The sequence below is a fragment of the Bufo bufo genome, chromosome 5 (assembly GCF_905171765.1).
Source record: "Bufo bufo chromosome 5, aBufBuf1.1, whole genome shotgun sequence".
Classification (NCBI taxonomy): Eukaryota; Metazoa; Chordata; class Amphibia; order Anura; family Bufonidae; genus Bufo; species Bufo bufo.
Window position 1 is genome coordinate 534,251,171 of NC_053393.1, and position 19,618 is coordinate 534,270,788.

Consider the following 19,618-nt stretch of genomic DNA (forward strand, 5'->3'; position numbering starts at 1 on the left):
AGGGAGAGGGATGTGTGCCTGGTTGTGTAGACCCTGATGATCGATGATTAAGTTGATAATTAGATAGAAAGTTAGATAGATAGATCGATAGATATATAGATATGAGATAGATAGATAGATAGATAGAAGATGGATAGATAGATAGATAGATAGATATTAGATAGATATATAGATATAGAGATAGATAATAGATAGATAGATGGATAGATAGTAGATGGATAGATAGATAGATAGATAGATAGATAGATAGATAGATAGATAGATAGATAGATAGATAGATAGTAGATGGATAGATAGTAGATGGATAGATAGATAGAAAGATATAAGATAGATAGTAGATAGATAGGAGTCCTAGGAGTAAACAGCACTAAACATGAGCTCCTGAGTTTTCACCAATTTATACCTTGTAATGAGCAACCTGTAAGACAAAACCAGGAAAATACTGACTCCATGGATGACAGAAACAACGAGGACTAAATATCTCCGAAAATAAGAACAAAGAAGTAAAAAATAGGATTTTATTGATCAGACAAGAACTCTGCCTATAACACAGACTACAAGCAACTGGGAGCATCAGACAGCTCTGTAGTCAGAGTTCTGAAAGCATCTAAAGGTAAGAGCACCGGCTCCATCACCATCTAAAGGTCCTTCTAGAGAGCACACCCCATAGAAGTAAAGAATATGGAGAGCTTCCAGAAAATGGAAAACTACAATTTAGAAAATGATAATTTAGAAAAAGAAAGCTTCAAGAATGTAATTGACCATAGGATAGAGCAGGAGACTGTAGCCTCAGACAGCAGGGGGTCAGACACCCAGGAGATCACATACTATGAAGGCCAGAGAAGCAATCAATTGAGAAGGGCCATAAAACATGCCAAAATTAGAGAAAGACCAGAAACCATTTTCAGTGATTTTACCTTAAAGGAAGAAGAAAAGAGAAAAACGAATGTGCTTTTCTATAGCGAGCAGCCCACCGCCGCACACACAGCCCTGTGCAGGCATTATAAGTATATCACCAGGTGTGGCTTAAACAAGCGCCGACAGATCAGGGTAAAAGACCCACAAAATGACAATGACGTCACACTCACCATCAACGTGTACAATAATGGCACCATAGTCATCCAGGGCACCAAGGACAACCTCGGCCAGTTTAAAGATATCTTGCCTCATATTAAAGTCCAGGCCCAAACCTACAATGAACTGACTAGCAGTGATGATCCTAAATCTACAGAGACAATCACCAGAGACCCCCCTTACCCCTAAAAGAGAAAACCACCAGAGACCCCCCTTCAGCCCCATGTCCTATTTCCTCACACCCCTCCCTAGAGACCCTCAGAGATTGCTTATCTCAGCTAGAAAGAGACTTTATACACTTTAAAGAGAAGCTTCAAAGAAATTCTGGTGACAAAAATGCAAATGACCAAGTAGCTGAAGATATAACCAGACTGAAGTGTGAACAGGCCTCAGCCCTACAGGAAATAAGAGATAAATTACAAGAACTGCAGCAAGAAAACACAGTACTGAGAGGAGAGATAGAAAAACTGAAATCCCAGACTTATCCCCTAATAAAGGAGAGGAACCCAGGGAAAGAAGGGTGTGAGAACCAAATGAAAGCCGGCAGCCATGACACCAATATATCAACTAACTGCCAAATGGAAATAACAGAAAATGAGAGCAAAGCAAAGAAAAGTAGAGTAATAAAAGAGGGGCCAGAGCTGACAACTCCCAAAACACAACCACAACAGACCCCAACAACAGAGCCGACCATTACCAGAATCCCAACACAGCAGCTTCCTACAAGATGCCCGAGCAGCAGGCAGGACATGGACACGAGCAGTAAGCCACAGTGCCCTGATACTGTTCTGATTATAGACTCCAATGGTAAATACTTGAACACAAAGCGACTTTTCCCAGGAAAAATAGTCGGTAAAATCCGCTGCTCTACTATCGAACAAGCAGCAGCCATCATCAATAATCCATATTTCATCAAACCCAACCACATTATCATACATACAGGCACCAATAACCTCCAGGACCAGCAGCAGATAGCAGGACAACTGAGCCAGCTAGCAGGGACGGCACAGCAGAAGTTCCACAGCTGTAATCTCATCCTGTCATCTCTGCTCCCAAGAAAGGACATCCCTGAACACATCATCCAGAGCATCAACACAGAGCCGGTAGCTAAAATCAGCGCCAAGCCAGACATCACCCTGGCACAATACCCCTCCATAAACCATCATCACCTATATGACAATAAACACCTCAATAATCAAGGAGTCAGCCTTCTAGCCAAAGAATTCAAAGACATAGTGCTCAACAGAGAACCCCGGCCCAGACCCCACATAAGACAAAAACTTATGGAAAAGACACCAACAACAAATAGACCTGAAACCTCATACCCTCCTCAACAAACTGGAAATGGTGACCATTACCCAAAATATGGCCATCAGAGGCACAAACCATGGAGGAATCCACCTGCCTCACATAGAATAATGCAGAGCAGAGACATTGAGGAGATAAAGACCCTGCTCAGCATTCTGTGCAGAACACTGACTGGACCAAACTGCTACAATATGGCCACCAGTCAATAATCCAACTTGTCCTACACAGGGCAGATCATAACAAGGTATATGGACAAACAATGACATCTCTTATTGTCAGCACTGGGACATTCAGTGCCTGAACGCTTCATCCTTCGGATGTAAGACGCATGATCCAGACTTTATCCAAAGACTAAAAAACATTGACATACAGATACTCCTACAAACATGGACTAAGACAGAAAATAAATCTCTGGTGCCCACCGGATACAGGGAGATCTCTGACCCTGCTCTGAAAAACAAAAGCGTCAAGCTGGGCCGGATCTCGGGAGGAATATTAGTCTGGTATAAGAAGAGCTCCATGAGCAGATCAGACCAGTAAAGAGTGGAGACAGCCACATCTGGGTAAGGATCCATCCTTATCTCTCGGGCTGACATCTACCTCTGTGCAGCATACATAGCTCCACCAGAGTCTCCATACTTCAATCCCGACAGCTTTGATATCCTACAGATGGAAGCCGCCCATTTCCAGGCCCTGGGCAATGTTCTCATCTTTGGAGACTTCAATGCAAGAACAGGGAGGGAGAGAGACTACCTGACAACTGACGGAAATGTCTATATATTCGGAGCAGACACTGTGACAGCTCAGTGCACACCGAGAGGAACAGCTATGACAGCACAGTAAATAAAAGTAGCAGAAAATTGCTGAACTTATGTCGAAGCCTCGGATTTCATATTCTTAATGGCCACCCCAAGGGAGACTCTCTTGGTAGATATACCATAAACTCCCATGTAGGCAACAGTGTGATAGACTATGCCATCACAAATATGGACCCCAAAAATGTTGGTGGCTTCATAGTCACCCCACAGACACACCTGTCAGACCACAACCAACTGCTTCTATACATTAAATCCACAAGTAAACCACCAGCACAAACATCACAGTAGACCGGCCTCTTTAGCCTACATCCATCTTTTAAAATGGTCCAAGATATCAGCCCCAAAGTGTAGGGAGACCATAAACAGAGCAGAGATCCAGGAGATGCTCCATAACTTCCATAGTACAGTGTATGAGCTGAACCCAGAAGGAGTAAATCTCGCGGTAAGGGACTTTAATAATATACTTTACACCATGGCAGAAACAAAAGGCCAAAAAAGCAACAACCCAACAGTTGGTTTGACCGGGAGTGTAAGGATTTAAGGAAGGTGCTAAGAATGGCCTCAAATAAGAAAACGCCAAGATCTGAACAACCCCAGTCTGAGGGAAACCTACAACAACATACAAATGCAATACAAAAATACCCTCAGAAAGAAAAAGGTAATTCCTACACCGTTCACCTGATTTGGATGTAAATACCCTCAAATTAAAGCTGACAGTCTGCAGGTAAAGCACATCTTGTTTGTTTCATCTCAAATACATTGTGGTGGTGTATAGAGGCAAAAATGTTGTGTTGATGTCCCAATATTTATGAACCTGACTGTAGATAGATAGATAGGATATATATAGATAGATAGATAGATAGATAGATAGATAGGATATAGATAGGATATGGATAGAGAAAGATAGATGGATAGATAGATAGATAGATAGGATATAGATAGATAGATAGATAGATAGATAGATAATAGATAGATATGAGATAGATAGATAGATAGATAGATATGAGATAGCTAGCGAGATATATTGAAAATAGAGAAGAAAAAAGCAGCACACTCTGTGAAATGGATGGATACAATCCCTCTCAGGACCAAAGACCAGGATCCAGCTGTATAATATAGCAAAAAAAGAGGCAGGACTCCAAAAAGTTGTGAAAACATGGATGTTTTTATTTACCCATGCTGGTGCAGCTCCAACAAAAGGACCTGCAGCAAGCATGATGACCTCACCACGTGATCACACTGGGTGTGCTCGGTGATGATATACGTGATGACATGACCGCACGCACCCAGCGTGATCACGTGGCGACATTTATTTTGAAAAAAATTGACCCTAACATATGTAGAGTCTCAAAGATACATTTTTACAATTAGTCTGAGACTACTAATTGCCTGCTTTTAACATATGTTAATCTGAAACATAACTTTTATTATTGGTCACTAATATTATCTTCTTGGACCAAGCTTAATTATTAAAACCCTCAGTTGTGTCCCTACTATGTTACATTGTATCTGGGGCAGCGCTATAATACCGTGCTGCTACTTCGTGTATACTGGGAAGCTAGTAGCAGTGCGCCAGCTCTAGACTCAGATCTTTTGTCCAGCTCCTGCTTGTTTAATGTCTTAGCGTAACATTCTGAATCTAAAATAGCCTCAAACACTGCCCCCCGACATGTTTCACCAGCTAGCCTGGCATCTTCAGGGGAACGGGCAGTATGACATTGCGCTCATCGCAGGTCGTCTGGCGGAAATTCATTAATGGAGATGGGAGTGGACGGCCTCTCCGCAATCAAGTGGATGAGTATATAAATATGAGTAACCCCTTGAGTAACCCCTGAGCAGCTGGATGTGAGTCACAGATGCCACGGTTAGTGTTGAACGCAGCATCTGAGGAGTTAAAGTTAAATGATGGGGGGGGCGCGATTGCCATAGTGTATGTCGCAGGCCCTGATTCTGTACATCCCCACTGACATTTGTCAGGCCTAGGACTGACATTGTGAGGCTGCGGGTCACGTATGCAAACTGATCTCTGATTGGTTATTACGGGCGATATTGATACATTGTATTTATTTGTGTCAGTGAAGGAATCTTTATGTAACCAATGAAATCCCAGACTTTGTACCAGTTTGCGGAATATTCCCTTTAACAGCAATATTGCTCCTGTGATTGAGAATCCGGTCCCATGGACACCGGGAAGACCATATGTTCCGCCAGTTCCCAGTATGATATTTTATCTGGGTCGATGTGCGCAGTTCTTCCTATTGCATATAAAGCAGAGCTCGGACGTGAAGGTGCAGCGGCTGCGGCTCGGGTTCATCGACTAGAGAGAGAGACGTCGCCTCCAGCATCTGTTTTGGGGATATTTATTTCCCATAGTGGATTAAGTATCTGAAAGTAAAAGGCGTTTCATGTCAGAGTTTTATCTGCAGATCTAGCAGGGCGGAGATTCTCACTTTGCAGGAGCACATCGCAATATAGCGGTAAGGCCACGTTCACATACGGCAGAGGATCTCAAAACTGGACCAAAATGGTTCCATTTTATTTAACACATCAGGATGAGTCCTTTCTGTTATGATGTGATTGTGTTAAATCGAAATGGAGCAAACCGGATCCGTCACTAAAAACAATGTAAGTCAATGGGTAATAGATCGTTTTTTTTTTTTTAGGATCTGAAAAAACTGGATCCATCACCTAAATTTTTTTTTTTTTGTGACGGATCCGGTTCGTTCCGTTTCGATGACCAGACACAAAACCGCAGCTTGCAGCACACGAACACAAAGCAAAATACTACCGGAACATAATGCATCCTAAACGGAGCATACCCCATTCACAATACACCTGCCCTAAACTGAACTCCTCTGCTGGATCTCAAAACCGTAATGCCAAAACGTTCATGTGAAAGTAATCGCCACCGTCTCCCTGAAGTTCTGACAACTGGTAGCGCTCTTTATGGCAACCTGTAGCCTATCAGGTGATTCAAAGATCCAGGTTGTCATAAAGCCGCATCTGATTGTGGATATGAGATAGATAGATAGATAATAGATAGATAGATAGATAGATAGATAGATAGATAGATAATAGATAGATAGATAGATAATAGATAGATAGATAATAGATAGATAATAGATAGATAGATAGATAGATAGATAATAGATAGATAGATAATAGATAGATAGATAGATAGATAGATAATAGATAGATAATAGATAGATAATAGATAGATAGATAGATAGATAGATAGATAGATAGATAGATAGATAGATAGATAATAGATAGATAATAGATAGATAGATAGATAGATAGATAGATAGATAGATAGATAGATAGATAGATAATAGATAGATAATAGATAGATAATAGATAGATAGATAATAGATAGATAGATAGATAGATAATAGATAGATAGATAGATAGATAGATAATAGATAGATAGATAATAGATAGATAGATAATAGATAGATAGATAGATAGATAGATAGATAGATAGATAGATAGATAATAGATAGATAGATAATAGATAGATAATAGATAGATAGATAGATAGATGATAGATAGATAATAGATAAATAATAGATAGACAGATAGATAGATAGATAGATAGATACATAGATAGATAATAGATAGATAGATAGATAGATAGATAGATAGATAATAGATAGATAGATAATAGATAGATAATAGATAAATAATAGATAGATAAATAGATGATAGATAGATAGATAGATAATAGATAGATAGATAGATAGATAGATAATAGATAACTAATAGATAGATAGATAATAGATAGATAGATAATAGATAGATAGATAATAGATAGATAGATAGATAATAGATAGATAATAGATAAATGATAGATAGATAGATAATAGATAAATAATAGATAGATAGATAATAGATAGATAGATAGATAGATAGATGGATAGATAGATAATAGATAAATAATAGATAGATAATAGATAGATAGAAGATAGATAGATAGATAGATAGATAGATAGATAGATAATAGATAGATAGATAATAGATAGATAGATAGATAGATAGATAATAGATAATAGATAGATAGATAATAGATAGATAGATAGATAGATAGATAGATAATAGATAGATATGAAATAGATAGATAATAGATAATAGATAGATAGATAATAGATAGATAGATAGATAGATAGATAATAGATAGATAATAGATAAATAATAGATAGATAAATAGATGATAGATAGATAGATAGATAATAGATAGATAGATAGATAGATAGATAATAGATAAATAATAGATAGATAGATAATAGATAGATAGATAATAGATAGATAGATAATAGATAGATAGATAGATAGATAATAGATAGATAATAGATAAATGATAGATAGATAGATAATAGATAAATAATAGATAGATAGATAATAGATAGATAGATAGATAGATAGATGGATAGATAGATAATAGATAGATAATAGATAGATAGAAGATAGATAGATAGATAGATAGATAGATAGATAGATAGATAATAGATAGATAGATAATAGATAGATAGATAGATAGATAGATAGATAATAGATAATAGATAGATAGATAATAGATAGATAGATAGATAGATGGATAGATAGATAATAGATAAATAATAGATAGATAATAGATAGATAGAAGATAGATAGATAGATAGATAGATAGATAGATAGATAGATAATAGATAGATAGATAATAGATAGATAGATAGATAGATAGATAGATAATAGATAAATAATAGATAGATAATAGATAGATAGAAGATAGATAGATAGATAGATAGATAGATAGATAGATAATAGATAGATAGATAATAGATAGATAGATAGATAGATAGATAGATAATAGATAATAGATAATAGATGATAGATAGATAATAGATAGATAGATAGATAGATAGATAGATAGATAATAGATAGATAGATAGATAGATAGATAGATAATAGATAATAGATAATAGATGATAGATAGATAATAGATAGATAATAGATAGATAGATAGATAATAGATAGATAGATAGATAGATAATAGATAGATATGAAATAGATAGATACATATTAGATAAAGGCCTAAAGCTTATTTGATTTGCTGATAGATAGATAATGAATAGATAATAGATACATGGATATGAGATAGATATTAGATAATAGATACATTTTCCTGTGAGATGCCGCGGATCCGGCCAGAGCTTCATTTTGTTGATGAATTCCTATGAGATCGATATTAATGGCGACTTTCACTTTGCTTAATCATTAAATCATTACTGAATTTACTTCCTAAATCCGATTACAAAGGCGGCCCTGTGATGGTGAATTGCAGAGGCTGCCGTGCGCACAGCCCCCCCACTGTCTCCTGTGCCGATTCAGCCAGTGCCCCCGTTGGACCCGCTTCCACCAGATGCATCTATAACGCATGCAAATGTAATCAGAAGCGTTGTGTAATCTGAATGCTACATCAGCCGTTCACCAATGAATACACAAGTGAGGTGCACGTCGGAGGCCTCTCCTGGCGGGGCCGTGATGAGAAGCCATGGACGGTGGTGGTGAGAATCTGCTCCTTCTTCACAGGGCAGGGATACAGTAGACAGATGTAGCAGAGCTCAGGGGGACAACTCCTGGGGATATTACACGGAGTAGTGGTTAGTTTTCTGTAGGACTGCCTCTGAAGCTACTTACCTAATTAACCCTATAAACAGTTAAAGTCAGTCTCAGCCCTGCTGCATCTACAGGTGAAACTCGAAAAATTTGAATATTGTGCAAAAGTTCATTGATTTCAGTAATGCAACTTAGAAGGTGAAACTAATATATGAGACTCATTACAGGCAAAGTGAGATATTTCAAGCCTTTATTTGTTATAATTTGGATGATTATGGCTTACAGCTTATGAAACCCCAAAGTCACAATTTTGAGGTCCCCTTCGCTCAGGGGGTATGGATTACGGGGTGACACTTTGTGCCTAGAATATTGAACCTTTTCACAAAATTCTAATTTTAAGTTGCATTACTGAAATAAATGGACTTTTGCACAATATTCTAATTTTTCGAGTTTCACCTGTATAACTAAATAGCTAATATTAACAGTATTTACAGCATTCAGTGCAATTGATCTGATGACATCACACAGATGCAGTGATTTCACTTAATGGTAGAAACCATTGTTAAAGGGAATGTCCACAATTAAACATTTTTCAGGCATTTAAAGCACTTTTGATTTGCGTAAAATGATGTATACGTACCCAAGTTGAAGTTCTTTGGCCAATTCAGATGAATAGGACTGAAATTTATTTTAGGAAACTTGCTCATCTCTAGGTACAATTTTTTATTTATTTTTTTGCTGATATGAAGCTCCAATTCCTCTTCACAGAGTAAATGATGATACAGTTCTGACTTTCTGCAGCCACCACTAGGGGGAGCTCACTGTCCTTACATTGAACTCAATAAAAAGCATGTAACTGTCTGCAGCCATGGCAGCCCCTACAGATACTGTATGTCCCTGGACTTACCACACCTTTCAATAAGATTGTAATGCACATTTATTTTACAGATAGATATACTTTATGAAGAGATAGATAGATAGATAGATAGATATGACATAGATAGATAGATAGATAGATAGATAGATAGATAGATAGATAGATAGATAGATAGATAGATGGATAATTTTGAAAAATTCCATGGCACTCCATGGCACTCCTAAAAAGTAAATTAAAATTAGAATTTACTTTTTGGGAGTGCGGTGGAATTTTTATAAATTATATATTTGGATGTTGGATCGCCTCCTGGCACACCACAACTATTTAATCACTGTGCCATTCACATCACTTGGAATTATCTAGATAGATATGAGACAGATAGATAGATATGAGATAGATAGATAGATAGATAGATAGATAATAGATAGATAGATAGATAATAGATAGATATGAGATAGATAGATAATAGATAGATATGAGATAGATAGATAGATAGATAGATAGATAATAGATAGATATGAGATAGATAGATAGATAGATAGATAGATAATAGATAGATATGAGACAGATAGATAGATATGAGATAGATAGATAGATAGATAATAGATAGATAGATAATAGATAGATAGATAATAGATAGATAGATAATAGATAGATAGATAATAGATAGATAGATGATAGATAGAAGATAAATAGATAATAGATAAATAGATATCGACAGAGAAAGAAAGAAAGACTGTAGATGATAGATCAATGATTGAGAGGATAGATAGATAGATAGATAGATAGATAGATAGATAGATAATAGATAGATAGATAGATAGATAGATAGATAATAGATAGATAGATAATAGACAGATAATAGATAGATAGATAATAGATAGATAGATAGATAGATAATAGATAGATAGATAGATAGACAGATAGATAATAGATAGATAATAGATAGATAATAGATAGATAGATAATAGATAGATAGATAGATTTTTGGCACAAGTTAGCGGAAATTTTTTATTTTTTTTTCTCTTACAAAGTCTCATATTCCACTAACTTGTGACAAAAAATAAAATTTTACATGAACTCGCCATGCCCCTCACGAAATACCTTGGGGTGTCTTATTTCCAAAATGGGGTCACATGTGGGGTATTTATACTGCCCTGGCATTTTAGGGGACCTAAAGCGTGAGAAGAAGTCTGGAATATAAATGTCAAAAAAAAATTACGCATTTGGATTCCGTGAGGGGTATGGTGAGTTCATGTGAGATTAAATTTTTTGTCACAAGTTAGTGGAATATGAGACTTTGTAAGAAAAAACAAAAAAACAAAAAAAAATATCAATTTCCGCTAACTTGTGCCAAAAAAAAAAAATCTTCTATGAACTCGCCATGCACCTCAAAAGTGATCTTTATAGCGCCGCAGCGATTTTACAGTGTTTTTGCAGTGATCAGAAAAAAAAAATATTCTGTCACTGCGGTGGGGCGGACTGAACGCAAGTGTGCGCACAAGATCAGGCCTGATCGGGCGAACACTGCGTTTTTTGTAGAGCCTATAGAACATGTCCTATTCTTGTCCGCAATTGCGGACAAGAAAAGGCATTTTCTATATAGTTCTGGAAATGTGCAGATCCGCAAAATGCGGAAAGCACATTGCCGGTGTCCGTGTTTTGCGGATCCGCGTTGTACGTGTTTTGCGGATCCGTGGATCCGCAAAACACATACGGACGTCTGAATGGAGCCTTACAGGGGGGTGATCAATGACAGGGGGGTGATCAGGGAGTCTATATGGGGTGATCAGGGGTTAATAAGGGGTTAATAAGTGACGGGGGGGGGTGTAGTGTAGTGTGGTGATTGGTGCTACTTTACAGAGCTACCTGTGTCCTCTGGTGGTCGATTTAAGCAAAAGGGACCACCAGAGGACCAGGTAGCAGGCATATTAGACGCTGTTATCAAAACAGCGTCTGATATACATTTCAAGGGTTAAAAAAATCGAATCTACAGCCTGCCAGCGAATGATCGCCCCTGGCAGGCTGTAGATCAGCTCGTTTACCTTCCGATCCTGTGAACGCACGCTCCTGTGTGCGCGCGTTTACAGGAAATCTCGCGTCACGCGAGAGGACGCGCCGATGCGCCCAGGAGGAATAACCCGGCCGCCCGCAGGACGCATTCTTGCGTTAGGCGGTCGGGAGGTGGTTAAAGGCTACTTTTTACACTTGCGTTGTTGTTTTCCAGTATTGAGATCCGGCGAAGAATCTCAATACCGGAAGTAAATGTTTCCATTTAGTCCTCATGCATTCTGAATGGAAATAGATCTGTTCTGGAAGCATTCCGTTTTGTGACCGGACACAAAACCGCTGCACGCTGCTGTTTTGTGTACGGTCATAAAAACGGAAAAAAATAAATCAAAATGGATCAGGCACAGAAAATAATGTAAGTCAATGTTGACAGATCCGTTTTTTATGGAGCTTAAAAAAAAACGGATCCGTCACCCATTGGCTTTCAATGTATTTAGTGACGGATCCGTCTTTTTACATTTTGATTTCACACAACCGCATCCTAACGCATCCTGATGTGCAAAATCAAAACGCATCCGTTTAATTCTGCATTGAGATCATCTGCCGGATCTCAATTCCGGAATTATAATATGCAAGTGTGAAAGTAGCCTAATACGGTCACATTGTTTTTAATAAATATGTTGACCTTCAGGATCAGACCACGAATTGGGTTTGTTTGTAGTCTGTAACCATGGAGACACAAAGTATACATAAAATGATAGGAGATACTTGATCAAGACTGCACTTCTTACCTTAGATGAATTGGAACACAAATATTGGTAGCAAAAGTATACATACCGCCTTACCTAATTAATGCAATTAAATAAATTGGAGATTTACCCAGCTTTTCCTTAGGTGAAGATGAATGATGCATACAGTATACTAAATATATTTAACTAAATCCTCCCAGCATCCCACCTTACAAGTAATCTTCACAGACACAATCCTAATAAAGTTAACAGCTGAGAATTGACTGAAGCTATTAGAATCGCTGAACATGAAGAGTAAAGTGCTGCAATGAGACGGGCCGGTCTCGTACATCAATCCAGCAGGCTCTAAAATAGATTTCTTATTTCCAATGAAGCATTGATGAATTGTACTCAGGTAGAGCACACTGCCCAGGATATGGCATTTCTGAAAAGTCATTTTTCATTTGACTCAGGAAATTGATAAATGGCACAGGAGATAAGAGAATCCAGTAATCTAACGTGTTGTTTCTAAAGGAAAAATTTAAAAAAGTTTTCTAGTTCTAGATCCAAGGCAATAAAAAATATCTATCTATCTATCTATCTATCTATCTATCTATCTATCTATCTATCTATCTATTATCTATCTATCTATCTATCTATCTTCAAAAGATATAGTTATAATCTACAAAAATATAAAGTTACTTTATAAATGTATTCCATTACTGATCCTGAATTACATTACACAGTATTATACTCCAGAGTTACACTCACTATTCTGCTGTTAGAACATATATAATGTAACTCATCCTGTATTGATCCTGAGTTACATCCTGCATTATACTCCAGAGCTGCACTCACTATTCTGCTGGTGGAGTCACTGTGTACATACATTACTTATCCTGTACTGATCCTGAGTTACATCCTGCATTATACTCCAGAGCTGCACTCACTATTCTGCTGGTGGAGTCACTGTGTACATACATTACATTACTTATCCTGTAGTGATCCTGAGTTACATCCTGCATTATACTCCAGAGCTGCACTCACTATTCTGTTGGTGCAGTCACTGTGTACATAGATTACATTACTTATCCTGTACTGATCCTGAGTTACATCCTGTGTTACACTCCAGAGCTGCACTCACTATTCTGCTGGTGGAGTCACTGTGTACATACATTACATTACTTATCCTGTACTGATCCTGAGTTACATCCTGTATTATACTCCAGAGCTGCACTCACTATTCTGCTGGTGGAGTCACTGTGTACATACATTACATTACTTATCCTGTACTGATCCTGAGTTACATCATGTATTATACGCCAGAGCTGCACTCACTATTCTGCTGGTGGAGTCACTGTGTACATACATTACATTACTTATCCTGTACTGATCCTGAGTTACATCCTGTATTATACTCCAGAGCTGCACTCACTATTCTGCTGGTGGAGTCACTGTGTACATACATTATATTACTCATCCTGTATTGATCCTGAGTTACATCCTGCATTATACTGCAGAGCTGCACTCACTATTCTGCTGGTGGAGTCACTGTGTACTGTAAGAAGGTACAAGGAATCATCGTGGATGATAGTTACGTGTCACAGAGGTTCCTGGCCTCGGTGGAGTAAGAGACAATTTTTATGTGTCAGCAGCAGTTGCTGTTTGACACATTGGTACTTAGCATGGCTGTAATAGCTAATCCGGGACGGCTCTTACTGGTAGTAGTCAAAGTGCTGGGTGGGTGACTACTCCCGACGTTCCAGGCTGGGTTTTGCCAGGCATAAACACCAGCCAGCACTGCCAGGTGGAGAGGATTACCTCCATCTGACAGTGGAGCTCAGGAGGTCTGTATGCTGGGCTGGAGAGTGGAGACCCGTGTGTATTGGGAACAGGCCGCCTAAAACCTGTATTTGAACTTTCTAAGTCAGAGCTGCCACCAAGGTGACTTTTGTTTTATTAACTTGCCATTGGGTGTGAAGTAACACCAACACTGCAAAAGTGACGTTTTGTTTTTGGCACCATGTGTGAATAAACACTGAAGTTTGAATTAGGAACTTGTATTTTGCCTCTATACTGCGCCCGCTTATCCTAACTACCAGAGCGAATCCCCACAGTACATATATTACATTACTTATTCTGTACTGATCCTGAGTTACATCCTGTATTATACTCCAGAGCTGCACTCACTATTCTGCTGGTGCAGTCACTGTGTACATACATTACATTACTTATTCTGTACTGATCCTGAGTTACATCCTGTATTATACTCCAGAGCTGCACTCACTATTCTGCTGGTGGAGTCACTGTGTACATACATTACATTACTTAACCTGTACTGATCCTGAGTTACATCCTGTATTATACTCCAGAGCTGCACTCACTATTCTGCTGGTGGAGTCACTGTGTACATACATTACATTACTTAACCTGTACTGATCCTGAGTTACATCCTGTATTATACTCCAGAGCTGCACTCACTACTCTGCTGGTGCAGTCACTGTGTACATACATTACATTACTTATCCTGTACTGATCCTGAGTTACATCCTGTATTATACTCCAGAGCTGCACTCACTATTCTGCTGGTGGAGTCACTGTGTACATACATTACTTATCCTGTACTGATCCTGAGTTACATCCTGTATTATACTCCAGAGCTGCACTCACTATTCTGCTGGTGCAGTCACTGTGTACATACATTACATTACTTATCCTGTACTGATCCTGAGTTACATCCTGTATTATACTCCAAAGCTGCACTCACTACTCTGCTGGTGCAGTCACTGTGTACATACATTACATTACTTATCCTGTACTGATCCTGAGTTGCATCCTGTATTATACTCCAGAGCTGCACTCACTATTCTGATGATGGAGTCACTCTGTAGATACATTACTTTACTTATAATGTACTGATCCTGAGTTACATCCTGTATTATACTCCAGAGCTGCACTCACTACTCTGCTGGTGTAGTCACTGTGTGCATACATTACTTATCCTGTACTGATCCTGAGTTACATCCTGTATTATACTGCAGAGCTGCACTCACTATTCTGCTGGTGGAGTCACTGTGTACATACATTACATTACTTATCCTGTACTGATCCTGAGTTACATCCTGTATTACACTCCAGAGCTGCAATCATGTATCTTTTATCTCATATTTTGTGTTATCACTACTATAGTCACTTTGCGTGAATTTTTGAAGTTGCGCCACAACAAGTTCTTTTACCCAATATACAGTAAAGAAGTAAGTAAATGGAATATTTTGGGTAAAAATATAGAATGGAAAGGAATGATTCTAAAGGAGCATCTTCCCCTGAGTTTCATCTAAGTACAACCCTACATCAGCATGAGGCTGGTGAAACATTGGTTGACAGTGTCTTTTGGTGGCGTCTTGTATGGTATACTGTACTGCAATGATACAATGACTATAACAGACAATGCCTAATCATCAGATCCATACAGTATGGTTGCCTTATTACACTGCCATAAATTAGCCTAATAATGCCATACAGTTGTCTGAATGACAATGCTATATAATGCAAAAATAATATACTGGGTGATGCCATATGAAGTCCATCTTTATTTTTTCACAAATTTCATTAAGAACCCCAAGTTCTCACCATGCAATTTAAATAAATACATTATTGCAACATGCTATCAACCACTGGATGGCCACATATAGATACATATAGCATAAATAGTTCCCAACGCTCATCAAGCCAAGAGGAAAGGTAAGGAAGAACACATCTGAATGCAGCCCCTGGTGTGACTTCTTTAATTGAATGGCGGAAACCGTCCTGGCATCATCTTCATGTAAATCGTCTAGAGCCCCTCTTACTTCCTAAGAATAGACAAGCTAATGAGAGCCAGTCTTAATTAATGTTCTTAATAGCAGTGATTACTGGTGTCCGCTCTTTATGTTCCTCATGTCTATGATATCCTGCATTTCCTTGTCCAAATTGTTCATTTGTGCCGCACACCATTCCCGTCCTCAGAGCTGCCAGATTTTTCTTACATTTCTATTGCATTAAGTCCCATTATAAGAGATTACTTTGCAAATCCCTTCATAAAGGATAAGACACCAAGAAGGAGTCTGGGAAGTAAAGCTCTTTTTATGCACAGTGCATCAAAGTGGTCCCAATGCTCTGAAGACACAACCATTTCTCCAGCGTTGTCTGGCAGTTTTATAAAATATAGGTCTGTCAGACTCATAATAGATTCTTACGTTATTTGATTTGCAGTTCATCTTAGAGATGTTCATATTTTACAAGAATGTCAGTATCCTCGTTGGAGCCGATTCAGCTTCTGACAGTAGGATGTCTGCAAAATAATTTTATAACAATAATTATGTGCTACCAGGGTCTGTAAAAATGTTAATTAATGGCCTAATGCAAGGACAGACCACCAGATTGGACCTCCACTAATCATATTGTTAAGGTGGTCACCGTTGCTCCTCTCCAGCTAGTAGGCATAGCTGGCACTTTGCTCACCTGCATTATAGCTCCCGGCCTGAGGCCCTCTTTCCCTGCCTAGAGGTCCAGCTGCTGGAGTAACAGTCCTCCAATGCAGGCTGAGACCTTTCTGTCGGCAATGCCTCTCACTGCCAGTAGTGCATGAGCATTCTCTCGGGCTCTTAAAAGACTAGCGTGGACACCCTTATCTTCCCCAGCCAATGATTGGTTACCCTGGAGTACTTAAGGCACCTTCTCCTATAGTAAGTTGCCTGAGCAATAGGTTCTATTAAACAATTTCCTCCAACACTGTGTCGTTAGCTTGTTTGCCTGTTCGGTGTACCAACCTCTGCCTGACTTCTGGTTATGACTGTTCACTGCCTTTTTTTTCCCGTATTGAACTTGAGCTGCCTGCCCTGACCTCGGACTGTTTATCAATTTGCACATACTCTATCTGTCCTTACTTTAGCCTGGTCCCTTAGTGTCTCTTGACCATCATGGGCTAACAGTCACTTGAACAGAGAGTCGTCAAAAAGGTAGCAGCCTGGTTTTTCCCCTCCCAGATCTTTGTACAGGAGTAAAAAGGTGAAGACCAGGAAGGAAAGCCACTTAGGTAACACCCTTAAGAGTAGCCCCAAGTCAAATTTGTTCAAGGGACACAGCTGACCCACATCCACTTCTTTTCCCACATAAACAAAGCGGTCCCTTCGGCTTCAGCCAGACACATAGCCACAGAGCAGATAGGCTGGTCTTGCTGATTTTTCATGGGATTGCCCCATGGAAAAGATCTCAAAATAAATGGGGCATATGCAAATTTGCATAAAAGTGGGTAATCATGAGATGAATTGTGGATGTTTTCAGGTCTATTGGGTGGGGCATAAAAGTATCCCATGAATAATGATGCAGATGTTGGAAGGTATGCACCTAGTGCATCTAAACATGATGCTGTGCCTGGTAAAAGCTAAACTAAATATTGTTCTCACAATCATTGGAGGCCAGTTTTGTGTTTCTGACTATTGGACACTCACAAGAATGAAGGGGCCTTTCCATATTTACTATTAACAGCACCACTAGTGGTGCAGGTTAGCCCAATTCAAGTTAATAGGAATGAGCTGGTGCACCAAAGGTGGTGCTGTGTGTGTGGTCAATTCTAAAGGGATCTTTGTTCTCATGACTGGTCTACTGGTAAGGTAGGCAGAGCACAAATAATTTTGGAGTCGTAGACAGGGCTGATTAAAGGGTGAGAAGGGTAAAATATTGTTAAGACTTCTTTCTACAAGAAAGAAAACAGTTTCTCTAGAGCAATCTACATCTGTAGATGGACCTAACCCTCTAGGGTAATATAAAAGAGTAAATAACATGTAATGAGGCATCAACATGATATGTTAAACATATGAAGTGTAAATTGTCATATTATCCTGTCTTACATTTTTCACCTATTTTTCATTTTCTTCCTTCAGGTGATATGTGCAAATATAACAGGTGGTGGGAAACTTGGAAGTTTAAAATCAGGAGGCTCCATATCCACACTTAAGCATATATGGACAGAAAGTAACAAAGACTTGTCTATCAGTCGCCTCCTTTCACAGACTTTTCGTGGTAAAGAAAACCAAACTTCCTTGGATATGAGATACGATACTCCAGAGCCGTACACAGAACAAGAACTCTGGGAATGGCTGAGGAACACGACAGATCTTCAGGGACCTCGTTCCAGGTCCAAAAGACGGCCAATTGTTAAGACGGGAAAGTTTAAGAAAATGTTTGGCTGGGGGGATTTCCATTCCAACATCAAAACTGTAAAGTTAAATTTGTTGATAACAGGGAAAATTGTGGACCATGGCAATGGAACCTTCAGTGTCTACTTTCGGCACAACTCTACCGGTCAAGGAAATGTCTCTGTGAGCTTAGTTCCGCCTACCAAAATAGTGGAATTTGACTTGGCTCAGCAATCGGTGATTGACGCTAAAGATTCCAAGTCCTTCAACTGTCGCATCGAATACGAAAAGGTCGACAAGGCTACCAAGAACACTCTTTGCAACTATGACCCTTCAAAAACATGCTACCAGGAGCAGACCCAAAGTCATGTATCTTGGTTATGCTCCAAGCCCTTCAAAGTGATCTGTATTTATATATCATTTTATAGTACAGATTATAAACTAGTACAAAAGGTGTGTCCCGATTACAACTATCACAGCGACACACCCTACTTCCCTTCTGGTTGACAATAACATGTATGCAAGACTTACCTCTAAGGATAATAAAAGGTGACTGGGCTGGAACCGTATCCAAGAAAGTCCCATCAATTGCCTGGAATGTGTCTACATAACAAATGATGAAAAAAAAATAAAAAATAACAAAAAAAACTTTTATATGGGAAATCTATCAGATGCTATCAACCTCCCCTGATCGTTCTGTATTACACTGATTAGGTCTAAGTCCCCATGGATATGATGGGAACACACACAAACACACACACATTGAAACATTGAATACATAACATTTTACAAAAAGATTTACATGGAACCAAAATGGATTAGCCATACTCTTTATTGATGCTCATTAGTATGGAAATTGCGCCCTCTTACAACTTAATCCCAGGAAGTATTGCTTATACTAGATGATAATAAGCCTGGAACCGTATCTAAGAAAGTCATATTAATTGCCTGGATTGTGTCTAAATAACAACTGATGAAAAAATATATAAAAAATAACAAAAAACGTTTACATTGGAAATTTATAAGACCTCC

The 19,618-nt window shown here is 38.6% G+C and overlaps 1 protein-coding gene across 1 annotated transcript; it reads left to right on the top strand.

Moving 5' to 3' along the window:
• Positions 1-3,672: 3,672 nt before the first annotated feature.
• Positions 3,673-19,093, top strand: NXPH1 (neurexophilin 1). The gene is made up of 2 exons (XM_040434062.1): positions 3,673-3,729; positions 18,332-19,093. Exons 1-2 carry the CDS (start codon positions 3,673-3,675, stop codon positions 19,091-19,093), a joined length of 819 nt encoding a protein of 272 aa, XP_040289996.1.
• The last annotated feature ends 525 nt before the right edge of the window (positions 19,094-19,618 follow it).

Coding starts and splice junctions, on each gene's coding strand:
- NXPH1 (XM_040434062.1), top strand. CDS start 3,673: ATGGCAGAAACAAAAGGCCAAAAAAGCAACAACCCAACAGTTGGTTTG. Junction 3,730..18,331: donor CAGTTGGTTTGACCGGGAGT/GTAAGGATTTAA, acceptor TTCTTCCTTCAG/GTGATATGTGCAAATATAAC.